The sequence below is a fragment of the Aythya marila genome, assembly GCF_965140915.1.
Source record: "Aythya marila genome assembly, chromosome: 1".
Taxonomy (NCBI): Eukaryota; Metazoa; Chordata; class Aves; order Anseriformes; family Anatidae; genus Aythya; species Aythya marila.
Genome location: NC_139042.1, coordinates 201274720 through 201297370, shown reverse-complemented (window position 1 = coordinate 201297370; position 22651 = coordinate 201274720). Strand labels below are relative to the sequence as shown.

General features: G+C 37.3%; 1 protein-coding gene across 11 annotated transcripts in view; it reads right to left on the bottom strand.

Moving 5' to 3' along the window:
• USP6NL (USP6 N-terminal like) overlaps window positions 1-22651 on the bottom strand; it is a 156495-nt gene that overhangs the window by 5348 nt on the left and 128496 nt on the right. For all 11 annotated transcript variants that reach the window (XM_082771968.1, XM_082771969.1, XM_082771970.1 and 8 more), the window contains 6 exons: window positions 19934-19982; window positions 17970-18090; window positions 12262-12356; window positions 11089-11154; window positions 10897-10996; window positions 8586-8738 (listed from right to left, as the gene is read on the bottom strand). In XM_082771968.1, coding sequence (XP_082628094.1) covers window positions 8586-8738; window positions 10897-10996; window positions 11089-11154; window positions 12262-12356; window positions 17970-18090; window positions 19934-19982 — 584 coding nt within the window. The remainder of the gene's footprint in view (window positions 1-8585; window positions 8739-10896; window positions 10997-11088; window positions 11155-12261; window positions 12357-17969; window positions 18091-19933; window positions 19983-22651) is intronic.

The following is a 22651-nucleotide window of genomic DNA, read 5'->3' as shown; positions in this document are numbered from 1 at the left end:
AGTGCTGTGTGTCATGACAAGATAACTAAATAAAAAGTACTTTAAAAAAACCACTACACATAGCCTGGGTTTGCCAAACAATTAAACTACCCTTTTCTTGATATTCACAGTCTTCACAGGAGGCCAGAGGTCATATGGAAATGCACCCTTTCCTTTAGAAATTAACAACTTCAGAAACCTCAGTTTACATATAATAAATCCAACCTACTCGTTTTCTGCAGAAAAAAACCTTCCACTCATTTTTCCCTACTCATCAGTTATGATCATACAATTATTTAGATATTTAAACCTCTTCTCTTACACTGAGGGTGTTCATTGTCCACCTTGCTATGCCTCAGCAAACAAATTACCCATGCTAAGCCCCCTCCCCAACTACTTGCCCCCAAATCTGTGCTTCCACAAGTTAAATCATCCTGCAGGATTGTACACCTGGCATTCTTTACTCAGTGATGAAGAAGATATGCAAGACAGAGCAGCAGGCTATGTGGTGGGGTAGGGCCTTAGCATCAGGCACCAGTGAGTGGGTCTTGAAATTACAAGCTTCGTGGTTTGTTCTCAGTCTCGGTGGGGCCTCGTGATTCAGAGACCAGGCTAAAATCTGGAGCATGGACTTGCAGACTTGCACATCATGAAGTCTGAATTAAAAAACAATATCGAAAGTATATAACAAAAATTTGTCATTTGAATTAAACAGAATGCAGCGTTTATATGCTGCTAATCATGAATCACACATAACCTCCAGGTTATCGTGGTAGTTATGGGATGATATAAGAAAATGTCTCCTCAACGTCTGTAAATTATTTAATTTCTGTCCTTGTGTGTCATAAATGTTTTAGAAAAAAAATGTATTATTTTAATTCCATGCTTGTAATACAAGTATTCAAGCTATATGGGGAAAAAAAAAAGAAGACAAGACCAGATCCTCTAGTGCCTGCAATGCTTCCTTCTTTGTCATAAAGACGTTAAACCCATGAATGGATTTCCTTTCCTTCAGCCTTTACTCTTTAAGAAATGCACACAGAGCAATATGAGATCCTTTGAAATATACTTGGTCGTACAATAAAGGTGGGGTTTGCTGGAGTTTTTTGTTTCTTTAATTTCATACATTTAAGGTTTCTTAATTACCCTTAAGCTCTAATAAAACCCAAGTGAGAACAGTGCAGACATTCTTATTGAATTCTATCTAGGCTGCTTTGAAGATTGCTTTCTGTCATCTTTCCTTCCCATTTGAGGGTAAAAGAACACTACAACTCATGTGCTCCATGCTATTTCGACAATGTATTGCTGTAATATGAATTACAGGTGTAAAATGAATTACAGGTGTAAAATGAGTATCAGAGAAGCCTTGCCATGTCTGCTGTGAAACTGTTCAAACTTGGAATTAATTCATGCACTGAGCAATAAGCAAAGAGTTCCAAGCCAACCATAGTTCATGTAGAAGCAAACCTTTGCATTCTAACAGCATCATACCAGACCTCCAGCTTTTTACAGGCCGGTAATATTGGAGCTTGGTGCTTTCACAGGAAGCAAAAATATGGAACAATGTGTATGTGTGGAAGGAGGGTCAGTGAGGAAAAGAAGAAATACAGCTCTAAATCTTAGCCACAAGGCTTCCACTGAATTTGTTTTAACTTGACCTTGGTCTGAAACAACTGACACAGCTTGCTTAATCAACCACATTTGCATCAAACTTTAGGAAAGGCCACATTGCTAGAGATATTTGTTTATTAATCCAAGCTACAAAGCACACGCCTAGTTCTGTTCCAAAAAATTCTTCAGCTCTCATCACCTCCTGCCATAACAAACACTGGAAGGAAAGGAGTTGTAACAAGGATCCACAGCGCTGAGCACAAAGACATCCCCCCAAACTGATCACCTCCTAGAGTAAAACCTATTTGTTTTAAAACTGCAAAAAAAGCATATTTAATTCCAATTTTAATATACAAACACATATAGACACATCTACAGAGCTGACACTTCCCGTGGAGCTATCAAAGTACTTTATTATTTAAAAACAGATGAAAACTCATGAAGTTCAAAGAAGTCCACAAAACTAAGGAGGTAGAAAATAACAAAAATCCATCAGCATGCACGTTAATGCTTCTCAAGTGCACAAACTAGCATGCAGACTATGCCTGTGAATGCTTCAAGCAGCCTGCTATTAGCGAGAATATGAAGAAAACCGTGATGTTGCATGCTGGCAAGAAAAGAAAGAAAAAAGGAATAAAAGCAAGAAGCAAAGGAAAAGAAACCACAATTCAAAAGCAAACAGAAGAAACTAAATCACAACAAACATCTCTACTAGTAAGAGGTACATAAATAGCTTGCCAGAGAAGCATGCAAAAACACTGATTCTTCTAACAAGCTGCGTATCTTTTATCTACCCATTTTCCACTCCAGCTCTGCCTGAAGCCTCTCATGCAGCTCTTAGCCATCATCTTTACTACATCAGCTCAACTCATTGGTCGAATTTCTCAGATCTGAGCATGCAGAAATTTTATTTGTATGTTTTCAAGGCCATTAAACTGAACCTGTTTGTGCTGTTGGCCCTAAGTCTGAGCTACTTCACTTTCTGGGCATACCTTCCTGTCTGAAGAAATAACAAGGGAGGAACTTCTGAGTCCTACAAAATGTATTCCTGGGACAAGTAATCTTCTACACAATCTACGATGTTTACACACAAGGTTTAAAAGCACTTCCAACTAGGATTTAAGACAAAGATGTTCAGTTCAGCTGGTGAGAGTTTTGGCAGCAACCTCAACAATCATTGAATGTGCCGTTGTCTTCCGAAGCTAACTGGGCCATCAGAAAATGCCCAACTGCATCTTTTCTCCCCAGCTTCCTTCAACAAAACAGCTTCCTAGACAGAGTTAAGTTATATGTGTCCTTTGGGAAAGCTTATAACAGCTTATGTTAGAATATGTAGAGCTGGTACCATAGGATTTTATGTTTTTCTTTTAAAAGAAAGGTTGTGATTTAGTTGATTGGATGTAATATTGTATAAATAAGCAAACAACAAAGAAAAGAGAAAAAAAGTACAAGAGAAGAAGAAACAAAGAAAAATGGGGGAGAAAGGAGAGAAATGGAAGTAGAGCAAGAGAATTTAAATGAAGAAAGAACAATTAGGTGCTCGTTTTCTGCTGATAAACATATTACCTGACATGACAAGGAGCAAAGCAAATATCAGCAGATCTGACTGTTGACCAAAAGATAAAAAATTCAAGTGATATTAAAGAAAGTTTTAGTCTACTCACTTACTCTTGCTCTAGCAAGTCTTGGTCACCACCCAGTGGAAGTCGATCCCAACTACAAGACTTTTACAGATAATTGCTCCAGGAGGCACTAACAGCCTCATGCATTGAATAGCAGACATATAATTGGAGTAAAGTGCTTTAAGTGCTCTCTCTGGTGAATAACAGTCTAGTCCTTAATTTCAGGACCAGAATACATGCACTCTGACTGTTCTAACACAGTTTTCAAGGATGGTAATGGTCATAAAAACAACTCTTAAAATGACATCTTGATATTTTGTGTTTATTTTCCATCAGTGACTTCCCATCTTACTTGTTCTGTTTACAAGTCCAAGAGAATTTTAAAGAAATTTAAGTGTCTGCACAAGAAGCTCAAGCTGCTGCCTGAAAGTCACTCTCTTCCTCCTCCTTTATATGCCAGGGAGGAGATACTGAAATGAAACCTTGCTTGACAACTTGATGATGGTAGAGCAAAATACACTCTTTGTCTTTCTGCTGCTGTGTAATACTTTTGTAGTACTGACAATAACAAAACCTTACTTTATAAATATCTGCATTTAGTGAAACAATAGAAAAATATAACAAACTTGGTCATCGGTCCGAAGCTACGGGTAACTAGCTGTAAGTCTGTAAGTGGTCTTTGTAAAAAAATAAATAAATTCTAAAATTAACCACTTTTCATTTTTTTTTCATTTCATAGCCCTATCTCCACATTTCTTCCATAAAATAAACTTTCTTGAAAATTCAGTTCAAGCTAAGGCTGTGAAAAATAACCAATGTAACTATCTGGATCTTATTCAACAAAAGCATGCAAGTTTTAAGCAGTAAAGATTTTGAAATGATGCAAAGCCAATGTCTAAAATGGTTGAAAATAATATGTATTAGTATAATTTCATAGGCCAATTTCCTTCATAATCTTGTAAAAGTCATAACACACAAGAAACAAGGCAGAAAAATTAGTTGATTAAAATGCAAAGCACGTGGTATGAAATAGCTACTTGTGTATTCTTCAAGTACAAGTGAAAAATCCAAAGTTCCTCTGAAATAAAACACAACCCAAAGAGATACACCATCAGAAACAAAGTCAAGCTGACTTACATATTTGCATTATTTTGGCCATCAAAATATGTATTAAGAGCAGAAAACAGACATTATTTGAGTACCAAAGAGTATTTAAAATAGATAAAGATTTTAATAAAAGGTAGTCATAAAAATTTACTAAAATATACCTTTAAAGAAAAATAGCAGGTATACATTTAAAAAATTATGACAAATAAAAGATTCAGATTTTACTAGTTGTCCCTAAATACAGGAAAGACTGGGAGAACTAAAAGAACTGAGGGTTTAAAGGAGGTGTTACCATGCACTAAGTTCAGCAAAAGGACAATGGCAGCTTTCAAATTTGGCAATATTTCTTTAAACCAGGTCTTGCGCCTCAAATTTAAGGCCTTCTCCATTGCTATATGGTCTATTTAACTTTCAGTTAAAAAATAAAAAGACCCAGGATCTCTCTGTCCTTCAGGACATCTTAAATCAAAACGTGGGTGAGCATTTCAAGAACTTGGACAAGGAAAGTATCTGAACCAACAAAAGAAAAAAAGAGAAACAATGGCATCTACCAATGAAATTCTTTTCACAGTCCTTGAATTAAGGAATTAAGGAAGAGATTGGCCACTCTGTGTCAGATCTAGCTACTTGAGAAGATGTAAATCCTAAACCATACATATGACTGTGCTGCTCAAGAGCCTGCTTTGGTACCACACTTCATAATGTTCCAGTCAACCTAGAAAATCTGTTGGTTTTTTTTTACTAAAAAAACTCGAGGAGAAGTACCTTATAGGACCGTTTCTACATATAGCTGTCACATCGTGGCCCTCTGAGGACTCGACAACAAGCAGCACATTTACCCATACACTCTGAGGTTTCCATATAGTCACTGAAACATGGATGCCTACCTTGGGTTTTGAGAACAGTATTTAAGTTATGAGCCATCCTTTGAAGCTTGCAGCCACTCGGTACAGGCTATCCTATTCTGGACAGCACTTACACCAGAAATTACTACAGAAAGGCATAAAAATCTGTGGTCTGGTTTATGCAAAATAGTCCTAATACTGGCAAAGCCATTTAGCTGACATCCAAAATTAGCATGATCAATTCAACTGTGCCCCTGGAATGTCAAATGTTCTGGCTGAGCATTTTATTGGCTTTATCAGTAAGAAAGCGTTGAATCAAGTCCTTTCCCTCCCTGGAAGAAGCAAGCCAGAGAAAGCTACGTTAGACATAAGCAGACTTCCACTTTAAAGCAACACAAAAATTATTACCTCTTAATATCCTACCACAGTTTACCCTACTAGGGCAGGAAAATCTATACAGCCTAACAAAGGATGCCAGATGGAAAATTCCACAGAGCTCAATTAGCTCACTGCTATTCCTGGATGACTGATACTAATGCAACTGTAAGATGAAGATTTTTTTTTTCTAACATTAATTTTTACTTTAGTTCTTAATTATTAAAGGTGTAATTATTGCTCAGTGCAAAAAAGTACAAGACAGGAAGTAGTGTTCTGATTTCAGCTGAGAAAACTAAAATAAACATTATTTTCTCAAGCTACAAAGGATACTTAAATGAACAGTTTGATTTTTTGTGTGTGTATTACTTCATGATGTATAATGTTTTCATAAGTTTTATGTGAAACTAAAAGAAAAATAGTAAAGACACTCAAGGTAGAAGAGAGAGTAATCAGACGTACACATAAGCAAAGCTGAAGCTGAATGTCTAGAGAATGCTGAGAACCTGCAGAAAAATATTACTGCCTGAAGACAGTGATTAGTAAAACCAAAATGAACAGTAAAAAAAAAAAAATCAAAGGCTTGTGAAATTCATATGAAGAACAAATGAGACAGCCTCACTCAACTACAGATAACAGCAGACAAATCAGCTAGATTTCCAAGGATTAGGATAAAGGCATTTCATATTTATTTTGTGAAAGGTTAAGTAATGTTCCCACTTACCCCTGGCAAAAATATACTACACAGAGAGGCTTTCCCAGGCTACTTTGAAATGAAAAAGAAAAAGCCTCACTTCCTCATCCAGCACCAAAATATACTTTACTTTGGCTTTGTTTTTCTTATTTGTATTTTAATACTCAACCTTCCTCACTCGTGTTGGAAAAGAAGACATGTTTTGACACTGACATTGCTTTAGCTTTCTAAAAGAACGAACTTATACGGATTAAAACAATTACTGTCTTGCCAGCTAGTCACATCAAGAGTCACTCCTAGACGTACAAAATATGAAACCACACAACTTGCACTCCATGTCAAGAAGATGCATTCACTAAATTCTGTTTTTTGTTTCCACAAGACAACTCCCTGTGCCTCACACTTTCTGTTACTGCATTGCAAGATAACCACTTTGTGGCTCTTAATGTCAGGTACAGCCTCCTTTAATTGTTTCAAGATCTAGGAGTACTCTCAAACATAACTTCACTTGAAGACTTTTTGCCTTCTCTCACAAGAAAAGCCTTAAGACATAAGTCAGTCTGGAACAGCCTTCATTTTTTTCTTTCAAGAAAATTTACAGTAAATTCTGTATTTGCCACAGAAACTCTCAACACAAGTTGCATATATGTGATTTTCCAGGGTGGAAAAAAAAAAAAAAAGCATTAATTCATTCAAACATATCAAACTACAAAATGTTTCATAATTCTTTCAGTACCACGCTTTTTCCACTTTTCAAGTGGAAAATAAACTCCCCACTGGTAAAATTTGCTTTACCACATCCACAAAAAACCTACCCAACTACAAGTACATTGAGTTTCTGAAAGGGGGCAAAAAATCTTCACACACAATCACGGATAACACAGTATTTAAAATGTAACGGAGCACTCTGATGATCCTATCTTCTTCTAGCATGATGGAGTGGAATTGATGCTAAAAGACAAAGTTGTCCATTAACATATTTATCCACCGCCAGTCACCGTGATGAAGCATCAGCTGAGACAAGATGTCTGCCAAAGCAGACAACTGAAGAGTGGTGCTGAAAAGAGCAACTTGCTCTGAAGAATAAGAAAATGTTGCAACCTAGCTTGGGGAAAAAGGATGAGGAGAAAGCAGGATGGGAAGGCTGTGATTAGAAAGAGGAAGAAGCAGCACAAGCAGTAATGAGGAAAAGAGCTGCAGACTAACTGGACATGGAGTGTGTGCGTTACAAGGAACAAGAAAACTGAGCAGATGAGATAAGTGAGAACAAGACTTAGACCTATGGTGGGTGGGATAAAGTGTGCTGGGAGAAATGTCAGAATGAGGGAAAAACATAAGAATAGGAGCAAGAGAAACTGGGACAAGAAGCCAAGATGATGGGAAACAGACACACAAGGCATCTGACTGCATGCTTTAGAACTAGAACAGGTACCTATTTGTGATGAGGAGCCCTGAAACAGCCCAATACTACACGCAATAAATGAGTGTATACAAATACGAGAACAGAAAATGAAGTTCTAAAATGGAAGAGCTTCACGATTACACTATCACAACAAGACTACATAGGCAACCTTTGTTCTGACATTTCTGAACTTCTGTAAGCTAACCATAACAACTTAATAAAGTTATGTTAAGGCCATTTTTGCCATATTTTTTAAAATTTTAAGGCATGTTTCTTTCTCACATACTATTTTACAAATGAGCAAGGATAAAAAAAGAACTAAGAATAATCACAAGAAAATTTAATTTAAATATTGTGAGGGCAGTAATAGAAAATAATCTCTCAACAGGAAGAAGAGACCCTATAGACACATCTTATGTAGTGTCCTGAGAAACTACAGTCTCTGCTCTGCAACTGAAATGCATGAACACAAAGGCTAAGAAGAAATGAAGAAAATAATTCAGCTGAACACCCAAAAGGTGTATCACCTGCAAAGAATTCTAAAAAATGGATTGGACCGATAGAAGAAACTATTTGGCCTGACATTTGTTCCATACCTACTATTCAAGCTACAAAACAATTTGTATTCTCAGACAACAGTGTTGCTTCAAACAGTTGGAAACCCTGATATTTAATCTTCTATCTTACGGATATTTCCATTTCATAAAACCAAATTAATAAAATTATTAGAACCTGGTGTGTTTTAAAGTGCTTTGCCATTAGCAAAAAAAGCAAACTCATAAAATGAAGAGTGTTGATTTTAAATGGTAAAATATTTTGGCAGAAATAACTATGCAGTGATGAAGAGACAACTGTTTCCATAGTCTTTAACATCATGATTTAGCATTTTTAAGATGGGCACCGTGTGAAAAGCTCCAAGTATCTAAAATGTAGGTGTACAAGTGTCTTACCAGCTACTGGTAAATCCAGCTTCGCTCGTTTCAATTCTGATATAGAATTTTGGAGCTGCTCTATTACAAAGTCATCTTCATAGAAGAAATCCTTAGCTAGAGTCTCCTGCAGAAATTCTACAAGCTCTTCCATTTGTAATTTCATCAGATGCTCTACAAGAAGAAAATAGTATTATGAACAAAAATATCTTGTGATTATGAACATTAAACTTCAGAAATGTACGTAAAATATTAGATGTTCCTGTTGTCAAAGTAGAATGAAAAGGCTTATTAGTTAAGCAGAAAATAGAATTCTACATTAAAAAATCTACAGAATGCATCAGAAATTCACTTGCAACTTTAAATGTAAGTGCTTTCTACTAATCATTCTCTGCTAGAAACAACGTTTCCCAAAAAGGGGCATCTTCACACAACTAAATGCAAGTCATCTGCCTTTATCCTGCTTAAGTTATATCCAATAGTTTCAGGTCTTCATTTTCCAGCCTGCATCCCTGACTTACACAACACTGGCATAGACCTTTACAATATACATCATCTCTGTTTGAAAGGTTTGAAAGCAGTAAAACAGTTTAAAAATTGGCATTTAAGGTATTCTGATTCACAACTGAATTAAACTTCGAATGAAATGATGGTGGCAGTTCACACTTTAGTACCAATGCGTTGGGCATTTTTTGCTGCTTCAATTAATACAGGTTATATTTTGAAAGTCATTTTACAGTTATCAGATTTTCTCCCCCTTTTACATAGTTGTAAGGCCATGTTTCCCACACAAACATATCTTGCTTGCTAGGCTGTAACCCCATATCCATACTGTTACTTTAAGCCTACATATGCCATCAAAAGTTCCAGAATGCTAAACTTCTATACACAAACCATCAAAAATGCTTTTGCCACTGTAATAAAAATTCTCTTGACATGTGTTACACAATGGAACTTGGATTGCACAGCCATACATTCAATGTTTTTAATGGTAGATAATACAAGTAAAGACCGGAAAATAGATCAGAATCCATCTTCTGTCAACTTCTATGCAAGTCCTCTCACCTCTCCTCTGTTGCCATAAAATAACTCTTGGTGTTTTGATCATGGAGGAAGTTGCTACGTACTTGCTAAGAAAGCAAACCTCCACCCAGAAGTTTTGCTCAGGTCTTCCCATAAGAAGAACAGCGAACACAGAAAAATTTCAAGCAGATGTCTATTTGCAAATAAAGACAATAAATCAAAATGCTAAGCCTAACAATTTGCCCCCAAATGTTTAGCTGTTCAAAGTACAATTAAGAAATATAATGTTTTTCAAAGCTGTTTATGAACATCCTAATGAACACACTGCAGCGAGACAATGATGCAGCGTTACTACAGTTTAAGGAGGATAAGCTAGCAAACAAAACTCCAATTCTGCAAAGAGCTCCATGTTGACCTCTGAATTTACATGACTCTCTGTGAAATAAAAAGCCAAAGTCCCACAGGACTTTGTCAAACTTGAGCTAACTTGGTCTCCTGAGAAATGCCCAAGAATATTTAGAAGGTAACACGGATCTTCAAAATTGGAGCTTAATGTGCTAAATCACTATGGGAAGCCATGCAGGCATAAACGCTTTGGACAATTCTGCTCAAAAGTCCTATCTTATTTTCCCTGTAGGCAAGATATGGAAGAAAAGGCCATCCAACCTACAGAAAAGCTGAATTTTAATGACGTTCTTGGACAAAAATCAGTATAAAAATTAGATATACACTGATGATTCTTCACTGCTGAATTGTTTGCTGATAGAGTTTCAGGTATTTATGGGCACAAGACATCACCTTTTCTAGATTCTTTTAGCACTATTTTATTAAATGAAATCCTGTAGTGGCTAGCAAGCCATTTCTAAACCATGGAACTAGATTATTTTTTTCCCATTTTTTAATCAGCACCACAGCTCAACCTATGTCGATGTTTAATTAACTTTCTTTCTGTAATAGGTATTTTATTTCTCTGAGTCACTTGCATTCAAATACGAATACAAAAAAATATTTAAGTTTTTAAAGTCCTATGCTCAACTGTACTTGTCTTATCATTTAACATAATTACGATTTTTAGGCAAGTGTAACACCATCTAGAAGCCTGCTGCCAAGATAATACAATTTTTCTTTGGCAATCACACATTAATAAAAGAAAGGTTTTGCTCTATTTTTTCATGAGGAGAGAAAGACGCTTGTAAAAAATAGCATAAAGCAAACAGGAAACTAAGATTTTAACACAAAGGCTACACAAAATAAGAATGAAACCAGATGAATGTATGTTTAGCATTCAAATATTTGAGAGATTTCTTACTTCTATGTAGCTTCATAATTGTGTATGACATAGCAGTGAGAACCCGCTCTCCTTCAAGTATGTAGATATCCCATAACCTGAGGCTTAATGTAAAGGGGGTCTGCAATGAAAGAAACAAGCAACAGTGTGAAAACAGTCTGTCCCAACCCTGGATTAGAAATAGAAGATGTAGAAAATGGAAAGTATACTCACACGATCAAGGAAACATTGGAAAAACCATTTTGTTGTGTAAAAGCTAGTGGACATCTCCTGTGAGTCCTGTAAAAAACACAAAAGTTTTAAAAATATTTACAAACGAACAAAAAAAACAGTTCTTCTGTATTATTAAATGCAGCAATAATGAATATATAAGCAATATACAAAACCAGATATTATGCCAGCCATAACCTGTATCACCTCAATCATATGAAATTATTTTTGCATTTGCAGTTAGTATACAGGCCTTTCAGCACTCATATACATTATCAACCAATCTTCTTGGGATTGCTATATATTTTGTTCCTGAAACATGAAAATCTCAAAAATCAGAGTACTACAACATTTTTTGATAAGAATCATTATCGTGTGCTTTAAAAATTAAAATTACAACTTCCATTTCAGAGCCAAGTCAGTTACAGAACTGCTGTTTTTTGTTGTTGTTAAAATTTTTGCAAGGATTTGCTAAAGGATTTTTTCTTTTAAAAAAGTACAAGATTGTCTTCTAGGACTAATTTGGGCTTGACCTCCTAACATTTTTTATTTTTTTTAAACCAGATTTGCCTAATTCAATGTTATGAGCTAGTATTACAGCATGTTGTTAAAAAAGATATTAAATTCTAGTTTACAAGACATGAGGCACACATTAGATGCTATTTATCACTGCCAAGGTGCTAGGTTGTTCTCAAATTTGTTTTTTTTTTTCTTAGGGAGATAAAAACACCAAAACAGAAAATAATATAGTCCTGGGAAGGCAATGTTTGTAAACAGCTCTCTTCAAAGTGATCTCTTTGAAGATGTTGCTGCAGCTGAGCAGTTTTTACACTACTGTTTAAGATATGGAGAAGGATTCTTGCAGACCTAACCAGACTGTAAAAGAAAATTCTTTACGACTAAGGAGAGCATTTTCTTCCCACTAGAAAAATAAAATATGGCCATTATTCTTTGTTTGGAACAAATACAGACAAAATTAATAAAAAATAAAGTGTTATTTCTTGTTTAAGAGCATTAGAAGAGATGCTGTGCAACATTTACCTTTGAGAAAATACTACTCTGTCCAAATTTTATAAGGACCATCAACTCCTCTTATAAGAACTTTTTAAATAGAGACTAAAAATAAGGCAGCAAGCTGTAAAATAGTATTCCATTTATTGTGCTGTAACTACTTACCAAATGCTGCTTAAGTTTGGACAAAAACTTTTTCAGTATTTTGTCGTGATGTTCTTGAAACCTCAACAGTTTTGGAAAACCAGGAATAAAAAAACCTAGGAGAAGAATTTGAGCATGTAACAGGTTTACGTACCATAAAAATGACAGCAATATAAGGCAAAAAAGAAATTCAGAGCTCTGAGAACATTACTCTTCTACAGACCACTGGATCTGAACAGATATTCATAGCAATACTATTATGTCCGTGTATGGATACACACATACTCCTGCCTAAGTGACTACAGTGAAACATCAACGCCTTTGCTTGGTGACTATTATCAGATTAATGATGGTAGATGATTTCAGTTTGCTTCAATCATACACTTGTCTACTTCACGTGGATTTGCAGAAACCCAAATTTTAATTATTTTTTAAGAAAACAGGAAACCCTAAACTGCTAAAAGCACAAAGACATAAACCAGGAATATGCCCTGCAAATTCACGATAGAAAAGCAAAGAGTGTAGGCAGCTACTTGAAATGCCTGCACAGGAGAAAAGGTCATAAAGACAGACGAGGGGTATTCTACCAAGGCAAATATCACAAATTTACAGCATAATGTAAAGACAGCTTGCTAACACAAGTGAAACTAAGGGCATATATAAAATCTTGAGTAGCTTTATGGATAATATACTAGAAAAGTAAAGCGCTAAGATCCTCTTCCACTTGTTTTCAGAAAAGCTAAGAGAAAGACTCAGATCAAAATCATAATACTACTCAGACAACTTGAGAAATGTAAAACACAGCTACACTGCAGGATAAAAGACCATTCAAAGAAGATCTTTTGAAAAGTTGAAGTTATGTTCAAGTCAGAAAAACAGTAATGATCAAACACCAGCAGCATAAAAATATGAAGAAGTAAGCTTCCCTCCAAAAAGAACTTAAAAAAGGAAAAACAAAACCATACTAATAAACCTGTTTTCAAACACCTTCAAAGCAGAAAGCTTGACAGAGTATCGTAGGTTCAACTGTTTATCAAGACTTGTTGAAAGTGCTCAACGATGATAAGGCCCATACACAAGTTAAATTTCTGTACGGAAGACAGTGAAGATTTTCCCAAGTCAGGATCCTAAATAACTCTAAAAGAACTGAAGAATCAACTACCTGAAAAACCTATTTTATGAAATCTCTTGCTTAAAATACCAGAGGCCTGGAAAGTGGCTGAGATGACATCACCTATTTTAAGTAAGTTTTCACTCCAGTATCTGTTAAGAGAAAAATAGCAGAAACTATTACAACAGGGAAAAGTGGACACACAGATGGATACTGAGCATCAGAGAAGAATCAATATGGCTTTTACAAAAAGAGATCATGTCCCAAATCTACAGGACTTCCTTTGAAGAAATGAGGGAGCATGTAAAGACAGAGAGCAGTGGATATTGCCTACTTGGCTTTCCAAAGGTACTTGATCGGTTCTGTCAGCAAAGTGGCTTTATCTCTTCAGTCCATCTCCTAAAGCAGCTTATCCAATGAGTTAATAGGCAGTACAATGCAAGAGACAAAAAAGCTTCACAGCAGAGAGTAATGACCCATGAAGTTACAGAAGAGCTTGTGCTGGGCTCTGTGCTGTTTGACGTGTGGCATTTGTCCACATTGTGAGCAAGCTGAAGTCCTAGCCATCCTGAAAGAGTAATGGAAAATCTGGGAAAGGTTAAGAAGGGACAGAAATTATCAACGCATACAACCAGTTCAGTGTCAATGAGATTATAATACTAGGTCAGATCAGCCAAGAGGGAAGATCACCTAAAGAAAAAGCCAACTTCCATGAGCATCTGTTGCTGGTCACCATGAGAAAAAGGGAATGTGGCTAAATAAATTTAGTATGGCAACTTAATATTCCTAGGATTTAAAAAAAAAAAAAAAAGCAACCAAAAGCCAGTTCTTTCTAGTTACCAATTACGCAATTCAGCACACAGCTTATAAGCTATAAAATTTACTCCCTGATTCATACAGGTTTAGTACTTCAGAGACACAAATTTAAATGTCAGGTTGCACATTACTAATATAGGCAAGGTGCTTGTTTTTTTTCTTCAATATAAACAGTGAATGAATCACAGAATCACAGAATTTTCTAGGTTGGAAGAGACCTCAAGGTCATCGAGTCCAACCTCCAACCTAACGCTAACAGCCCTCCACTAAACCATATCCCTAAGCTCTACATCTAAGCGTCTTTTGAAGACTTCCAGGGATGGTGACTCCACCACTTCCCTGGGCAGCCTGTTCCAGTGCCTCACAACCCTTTCAGTGAAGAAGTTCTTCCTAACATCTAACCTAAAACTCCCCTGGCTCAACTTAAACCCATTCCCCCTCGTCCTGTCACCAGGCACGTGGGAGAACAGGCCAACCCCCACCTCGCTACAGCCTCCCTTGAGGTACCTAAAAGGAGTGATAAGGTCACCCCTGAGCCTCCTCTTCTCCAGGCTGAACAAGCCCAGCTCCCTCAGCCGCTCCTCGTAGGACTTGTTCTCCAGGCCCCTCACCAGCTTCGTCGCCCTTCTCTGCACCCGCTCAAGCACCTCGATGTCCTTCTTGTAGCGAGGGGCCCAAAACTGAACACAGTACTCGAGGTGCGGCCTCACCAGAGCTGAGTACAGGGGGACAATCACCTCCCTAGCCCTGCTGGTCACGCTGTTCCTGATACAAGCCAGGATGCCGTTGGCCTTCTTGGCCACCTGAGCACACTGCTGGCTCATATTCAGCCGACTGTCCACCATCACTCCCAGGTCCTTCTCTGCCTGGCAGCTCTCCAACCATTCCTCTCCCAGCCTGTAGCTCTGCTTGGGGTTATTGCGCCCCAGGTGCAGGACCCGGCACTTGGCCTTGTTAAACTTCATGCAGTTGACCTCAGCCCATCGGTGCAGCCTATCCAGATCCAGAATGACTACACCTGCCTGTCTAACATCACCAGCGGCCATATGAACCCTCTTGGTTCACCACAGCAAGTTCAAATGGTGACTACAAAAATCAGCAAGGGACATTCATGGTAGAGTTCTCCATTACCATCACATTCCAAGGTCAGGACTTCTTTTCTTTTTTTTTTCTTTTTTTTTTTTTTTTAAAAAAAAAAAAAAAAAAAAAAGAGTTGTAGACCAACCACTAAGACTTAAAATCTGGAAAAAGTTTTCAAATCCTGTTTAACAGCCTATAGCATCTTAAAAAGGTGACTACATCTATGTGAAACTCCCATGTATCAAAATCAGATCAACTGATTTGGTATACTAGTTGATCTAAACACTTTCTCCAAAAAAAATTAAAAATCTTCATCACTGAGAAGAATCCTTTTACGCAGTTTTATTTTTATAGGTTTTGATTACTACTAAATCTAGAGATATTGGCTTCTGTAAGATTGTCTTAGTCTGTGTTACCATTGCGTAAATCTCCAAGCAAGTCCTTGGCTCTTTTTGAATTCAAATTTCTTGTATGACACTGATCTCTTCATCAGAAGACTTTTTTTTCTTCCCAGTTTCTTTGGTCAAAAAGGCAATGGCTTTGAGGAAGTGCAAACAGAAAAACAGCCAAGTAGCACATCGTGTCGGACTCCAGGAACTCTGAACAAAATAGGAAGCTACCATGGTATGTGAAAGTCTTAAGCAGGGAAAAGGAACCAGAGCCTGTTGGGAATGTTAAAAATCCCAAACGCTAAATAACATTTATTTTTTTTCAAGCTCCCAAGAGCTACAGCTTTCTGAATCACTCATTAATGACAGATGCTGGAATTCCTAGAGTTGTTCTATCCCTGCAATATGCATTGGTCATACTGAATTTCACACGGAAAGAGAGAACAACCAATAACACAAAAGTAACAAGACAGTGAGAGCAGGAAATGCTGCATGAGGGAAAGAGAAAACCAAGAAAGCCGAGATTAATGCTCACAGTGGGAAACAAGCAGAAGGAGTTGGAAGCCACGGTGCAATTAGAAATCTATGATCTAATTGCTACCACGGCACCGTGGTGGGATGAATCACACAGCTGGAACATTGCAGTGGAGGGCTGAAAGCTTTACAGGAGACAGGCAGAGAAAGAAAGGTGGGGGCATCGTCCCCTATGTAAAGAAATGGGTAGATTGTGAAGAGTTCCCTCTGAGAAACAACCAAGAACAGGATGAGAGCCTGTGGGTAAAAATGAAGGAGGACCAAAGGACACCTTGTGGTGGGGGTCTACTACAGGCCGCCCGATCAAGAGGAGCCTGCTGATGAGGCCTTCTTGCTCCAACTCCGGGAAGCATCATGCTCATGGGCTGTCATCCTCCTGGGGGATTTCAACCACCCGAATGTTTGCAGGGAAAGCCACATAGCAGGCAGTGAGGAATCCAGGTGACTTCTGGAGTGTGTAGAGGGCAAATTCCTCGTCCAGGTATTAGACAACCCAGCCAGAGGACAAGTGTTACTGGACCTGGTGCTCACCATTGCAGAAGAGCTCTTTAAAGAGGTTAAGACTGAAGGAAGCCTAAATTGCAGTGCTCACGCCCTGGTTGATTTTGTGATCTCAAGGGATACGAGCCTGGCTAAGAGCAAAGTCAGACCCTGAATTTTAGAAAAGTGAATTTCCAGCTGCTCAAAGAATTAGTGGATGAGATCCCATGGGACACGATCCTTAGGGGCAGAGGATCTGATCAGAGACGGCACCTCTTTAAGGATATTTTTCTTGCAGCACAAGAGCTCTCTCTTTTTCCGTATGTAATAAATTAAACAAGGAAGGTAGGAAATTGGCATGGCTGAAGCAGGATCTGCTGGTCAAACTGAGGCAAAAGGAAGAAATGCACAGACGGTGGAAACAGGGCTGGGTGCCCTGGAAAGAGTACAGAAACGCTGTCTGTGCAGGGATGGGATCAGGAAAGCCAAGGCACTGACAGAACTAAATTTGGCAAGGGATGCAAAGAGTAACAAGAAGGGGTTCTACAGGTACACTGGCTGCAACAGAAAGACTAGGGAGAGTGTAGTGCCTCTGACTAATGTAGACTGAGAACTGGTAACAACAGACATGGAGAAAGCTGAGGTACTTAAAAACTACTTTGCCTTGGACTTCGCTGGTAGTCTTAAACTAAAAGAGGATAGATTTAGACTAGACATCAGGAAGAAATCCTTCGTTATAAGGGTGGTGAGGCACCCCATCTCTGGAGGTGTTCAAGGTCAGGTTGGGTGGGGCCTTGGCCAACATGATCTAGTGGGTGGCATCCCTGCCTATGGCAGAGGGGTTGGAACTAAATGGTCTTTAAGGTCCCTTCCAACCCAAGCCATTCTATGATACTGGTTTTTGTATATATATATTTTTTTTAGTAGTATTTTTTTAAACTACGGATTCCCGTCATGCCAAATGATGGCATAGCCAAAATGCTATTTAACATATTCTGTATCGGGTTTCTGTTAGTATTATCCTGCTATATAGACATCTATATAACCAGCTTTCAACTAGTTACATTTTCTTAAGAGATTAAGAAATGCATCATCTGATTTTCATCAAGAACTATTTGGAAGATACCCCCGTACAAAAGCAATTACTTAGAAGTATGAGTGAGCTTCTGTAACATCCAGTGTCACCTCAGGATAAAGCTCCAGTTATGTCTTACTTTGAACATATACATAGAACAGCATAGCTCCATTTTCAAATAATTTACAACTTAAATAGGGTTGGTTGAAACCTAATATATACTAAGTGATGTGACACTCCGTACCATGCATAGCGTGCTTCGGACCCGAGAGCAGTTTCACCAAGGCCCAGAAGGCATCTTCTTCATTCATGTACATAAGGAGCAAAGCTGTGATCTGGCTCATTCCCTGACAGTATCCAACTTCCTGAAAATTAGAAAATGAGAAATATTAAAATCCTGAAAGCAAAAGACCCCCACCTATGAGTTGTTAAGTTTTCTTTCAAGTAAGGTAGCAAAGAAGCTGCCTGCCCTGATGGTATAGATTCTCTAACCTTGGTGCCAGCACAAACATTTAACTTTTAAATATTTAAAATATTGATAGATAGAAGGGATGACATACAACCATCAATCTGAAAAGTAAACTTTAGGTTTGGATTGGTCATTAGGACCCTCTATTGATTCACAAAATCAGTTTTATTATTAATAATTTCTAGTAATTAGATCATTTTACTTCAGAATGGATGTATTTTCCGTTTAGTTGCAATTTGCCTCTGGAACAGAGGAAGTTGTTTTGGTTTGTTTACAGTCATGGCACCATTTGATAACACAGGAGTTTTCAGGAATGACCTATAACTATAAACCTGTTCAAGTGTAGCAGCAATGTGCTATTAAATGTGAAGAAAAAGAAATCTTGTTCCAGAGATAAATTTGAGCATCCCTTCCACTATTAATTTTGACTCTTACGGCAGGAACCAACTGTCACTATCATTGCACTGCTCAGATAGCCCCACTGATAAAACATTTCTAAGGAGAATGAATTAATAGTTGAATAAGGGTTTTCAAATTTAAATCTTATTAAAAAGAGCTTTGTTCTAGAGATAAAACCAAAGCATAAGAGAACTGTGACACATTAAGAAAAATGCAACATAAAAGCAAACTCAAAACTCACTACAGTATTCCCATCATCTATATTGTAACAGTTGATTTTAAGCAGTATTTTTCATGCAATTTGAAGATATTAATCCAATGTTCCACCAAAGATATATAAAGGAAGTTCCTCCTTCCCAAGTTTTATTTCTCAGTGTTTGAAACTTGCAACAAAATGCTTGAGGTAACTCAGTAAGTGAAAGACAACAAATTCTAGCAATGAAAGTTCATTTATGGGCTAAGGAACTGTGAGGAAACAAACTGAAGCAGGAAAGAAAAGCCACATTTCCTAGAACTTTGAAAAATGAAATGAAGTGGTATTTAATTAGTGCTTAGCTTCACTTCCTTACTCTTAACATTATGTATTTTACATCAAATTGTAAGGCGTCAGTGATGGATGTAAAATGAAAGATGTACAAAGATAATCAAAATGGACACAGTGAAGGCAGGAGGCAGTGCATGAAACACAGTTAAATGTGGACATGATCGTATTTCTCTTTCTTCTATTTTTAGCATACAGCCAAAAGACATTACAAAATAGGTAAGTTTCTAACCCTTACGACATAGTCTAGAAACTCCACTTCAAGAAATCCTCATTCAGGATTACAGCCAAGACCAAATTTAGTACCAGAATGTACTCTGACACATGCATTGGAGCATATCTAAAAGAGGGCTTAAGTAAAGAAGATGCAACCTTTAAAACCATTTCCATTTGTCAGAACCCTCCAGGCTACAAAATATGCCTGCTTACTCCAACCTTTCCGCAGCGTGTTTTCCCTCCCATTATTCACATGATCTTAACTGGAGGCGTATAATACAATAGGGGAAAATATCAGTAGTATAAAACCCCAGCACAAATTCATTTTTCTTATTAGACACGATACTTAATTGCAGTCAAAGTGTGTGCACTGTTCAGTCTGCCCACTACGATACTCATAATCAAGATGTTTTGTTTCATTTTAACTTCAGTAGCTCAAAACATGTCTACAGACAAATCACGTATTTTTCTGTACTTCCAAAGGTCTCTGAAATGTGTTTTTTTGAGGGAGAAAGAGGATACAGAATTGCAAATTATCTTACAGCATGTTCAGAGAAACCAAGTGTGAAAGTACACAACTTACCGTATTATATATGGAATACGCAGCTAAAACGTGGAATAAAGATTGTTGCCTGGAGAAAGATGTAGAAAAGGAAAATGCTGTAATTTTTTTTTTTTTGTAAAAACAGAAACACATAAAATTAGTGAACTATGTTTTGGAAACCTGTTTCTCCAATTTAACTCATCTAGCACTAAAGAGCAGGACAAAAACCAATCCTACAGTTCTGCGTGCTTCTGATTGTAAACCAAACATAACATTTAGCAGTTTTCTGATTTTTGCATGTTGAAAGATTCAACATCTCATCTACAATACCTGGAGGAGACAATGGCATCAGACCACTATTTTTACAAGCAGGGGAAAGTGAAAACACAGGATGGGACTCCTTTCAAATGGATTTATCCTAAGTGACAAACTTTAAGCGCCCCACAGCTGATTTCTGTTTGCAGAACGCTAACAGCTGTTACTGATTGCAAACAGTCATGTACAACTGAAATGCACAAAGCAGGCACAAAGGTGTCTTAATCTTGGTACCCAAATTAAAAGCTGCTTTTGTGACTGCTTTCTGTCAAACTGAAGGAAAACAATTCCAACTCTGACTCTCCATCCTATGGCTCAGTCCTCCAGAGCACACTGATCTCTGTAATTCTAACTTTGAAGTATGTAAACAGCTTGATATAAGTCTTTTGCTTTCTGTAAAAACAGATTAAGTCACCTGGTACTAAATTGTGAAAGTAGTAGGACAAAAATATATGAACTGCACTCTTCTCAAAATGGGACATCAGAATGGATAATGGTGGAGAATTCTTCTTTTCTTTTTTTTTTTTTTTTTCCCCCCTTTTTTAAACTCACACCTACTTGCTGTGATTTGTTGTGAGTAGAACTTGGAAACATGAATGACTACTTTCAACTACAACTGATAAAATTTAGCTGCTGAGTTTTGCACGCTGTCTTCTGCGCCCAGTCAAATTCCCTCTGCCTGTCACTGATCAAGTGTCCAGAAACAGAAGCTAGCTGGTCATAAAAGAAAAGATTAAGCAAAAAAGCTGAGTCTTTTCTATTGAGAAAGAGGATGAACACTTGAAGAATTTTACCAAAATATCTAGATTAAGGAAGGCATTTTTGTTCACCCTCTTGCAGAAACTGGAGCTTACCCATTTTTTAGTAACCAAAGAAAAGTGTAAACTGAAGTCCTAGATACAAAACTTGAGAATTATTTTACAAGGATAAAATGAAAATTAATAGTTAGGTCCCAAACAGGACACAAATCTTCTGTCATCAGTTAAGGGAATTTGCACCGTACGAAAGCGAATATAAGAGCATAATCTCATTCACAGTAAGATACATAAAATAATGGTAATTTCAGAAATATTTACAGTAGATGATACCCCTAAAGACCTGCAAAAGAATGACCCTTCAAAATGTACGGTCTACCAAGAAGTCAAACAAGCTATTGATTTGCCTGGGAGACCTTATTTCATTGCTATATAGCAAGACTTCTGAATTTTCATTGCCATCACTAGAAATGCATAATACATGTACAGTAATTCCAAGATCTATTCCAAGTGTGAAATTGCCTCGTGCAGCCAAAGGCTTTTTTGTGGACTCTGAGGACATGCTTACAACACAGCCATAAGGACTGGAGCTGGCTCTGCCTCTGTTAACCCCAAACTGATGGGGTAGTGAGCTTCTGCTTAAACCTAAAATGTGTCCATAAAAACTAACTGAGGCCCAGAAGCACGACAGCCATTTTTGCTTGTCATTGTGTCGGTACTACTGAGAGGCAAGGCATGTCAGCTCAAATATAGATAGCACTGCAGAAACATATCAAAACTACAGGGTCTGCACAGAATAGTGCTCTCAGCTTGGGAATTTCTGCTTTGTACTCCATCCTGTGCTGCAGCCATTGCAGAAATTTCCCATGCTTGCTTAGAATTTGTCTGCAAAATACCTGGAAGAATAATATAAGAAAATGTTTCTTTCATTATCACATTAAAGCCCATAACTCTTTGAGTATTGCCTTTTTGAAAACAGCAGACTACTGTAGAATGTGCCTTGGAAAGAAAAAGAGATTAAAGTGAACTAACACAGTCACAGAAGGGAAAGAAATACCCTCTTCATCTCAGCAGGGTGCTGATGTGGCACGCTAGCAACAATGCTGATGTTTGTATTGCTACTTAGTTCACTATTAAGCATTTTTAGTGATGACAGCTGCCTAATATTCCTCATCCAATGACAGTAGGAATAACAACATTTTGAAGACATTCAAAAGCATTAAGGCTTGCATTTGTAAATAATTAAATGCTCGCATCTAAAATATTGCTCTGTTTGGTTCTGAGACAGAAAGTAAGAAAGGAGGGATGTAAAATACAAAGGAAAGCTAAAGTCTCTGAGAAGATAAAAGATATCAGATGTAAAAAATTATTTTGTTTTTAAAAATACACTGTTAAATAAAATGATCGTGTAATAAATCTGAATTTATTAGATTGGCATTTCCATTCTTTCTAACAGTTTTTTTGCTTTTTAACATGTAACAATCTGTTTAGAAATGTCTTTCATTGGAATAATACTGACTACATCATAATACAAAAATACTGGTTGGTTGGAAGTGACCATCTGGTTTTGCAGTAATAATGCTGATTAATTACATCATTACACAGACAACTCTGCTTTGAAAGTTTGGAGTTTACATTCAACATTCTCGGACAGATCAAAGAAGTTAGAGGCAGATCAGAAATGAAC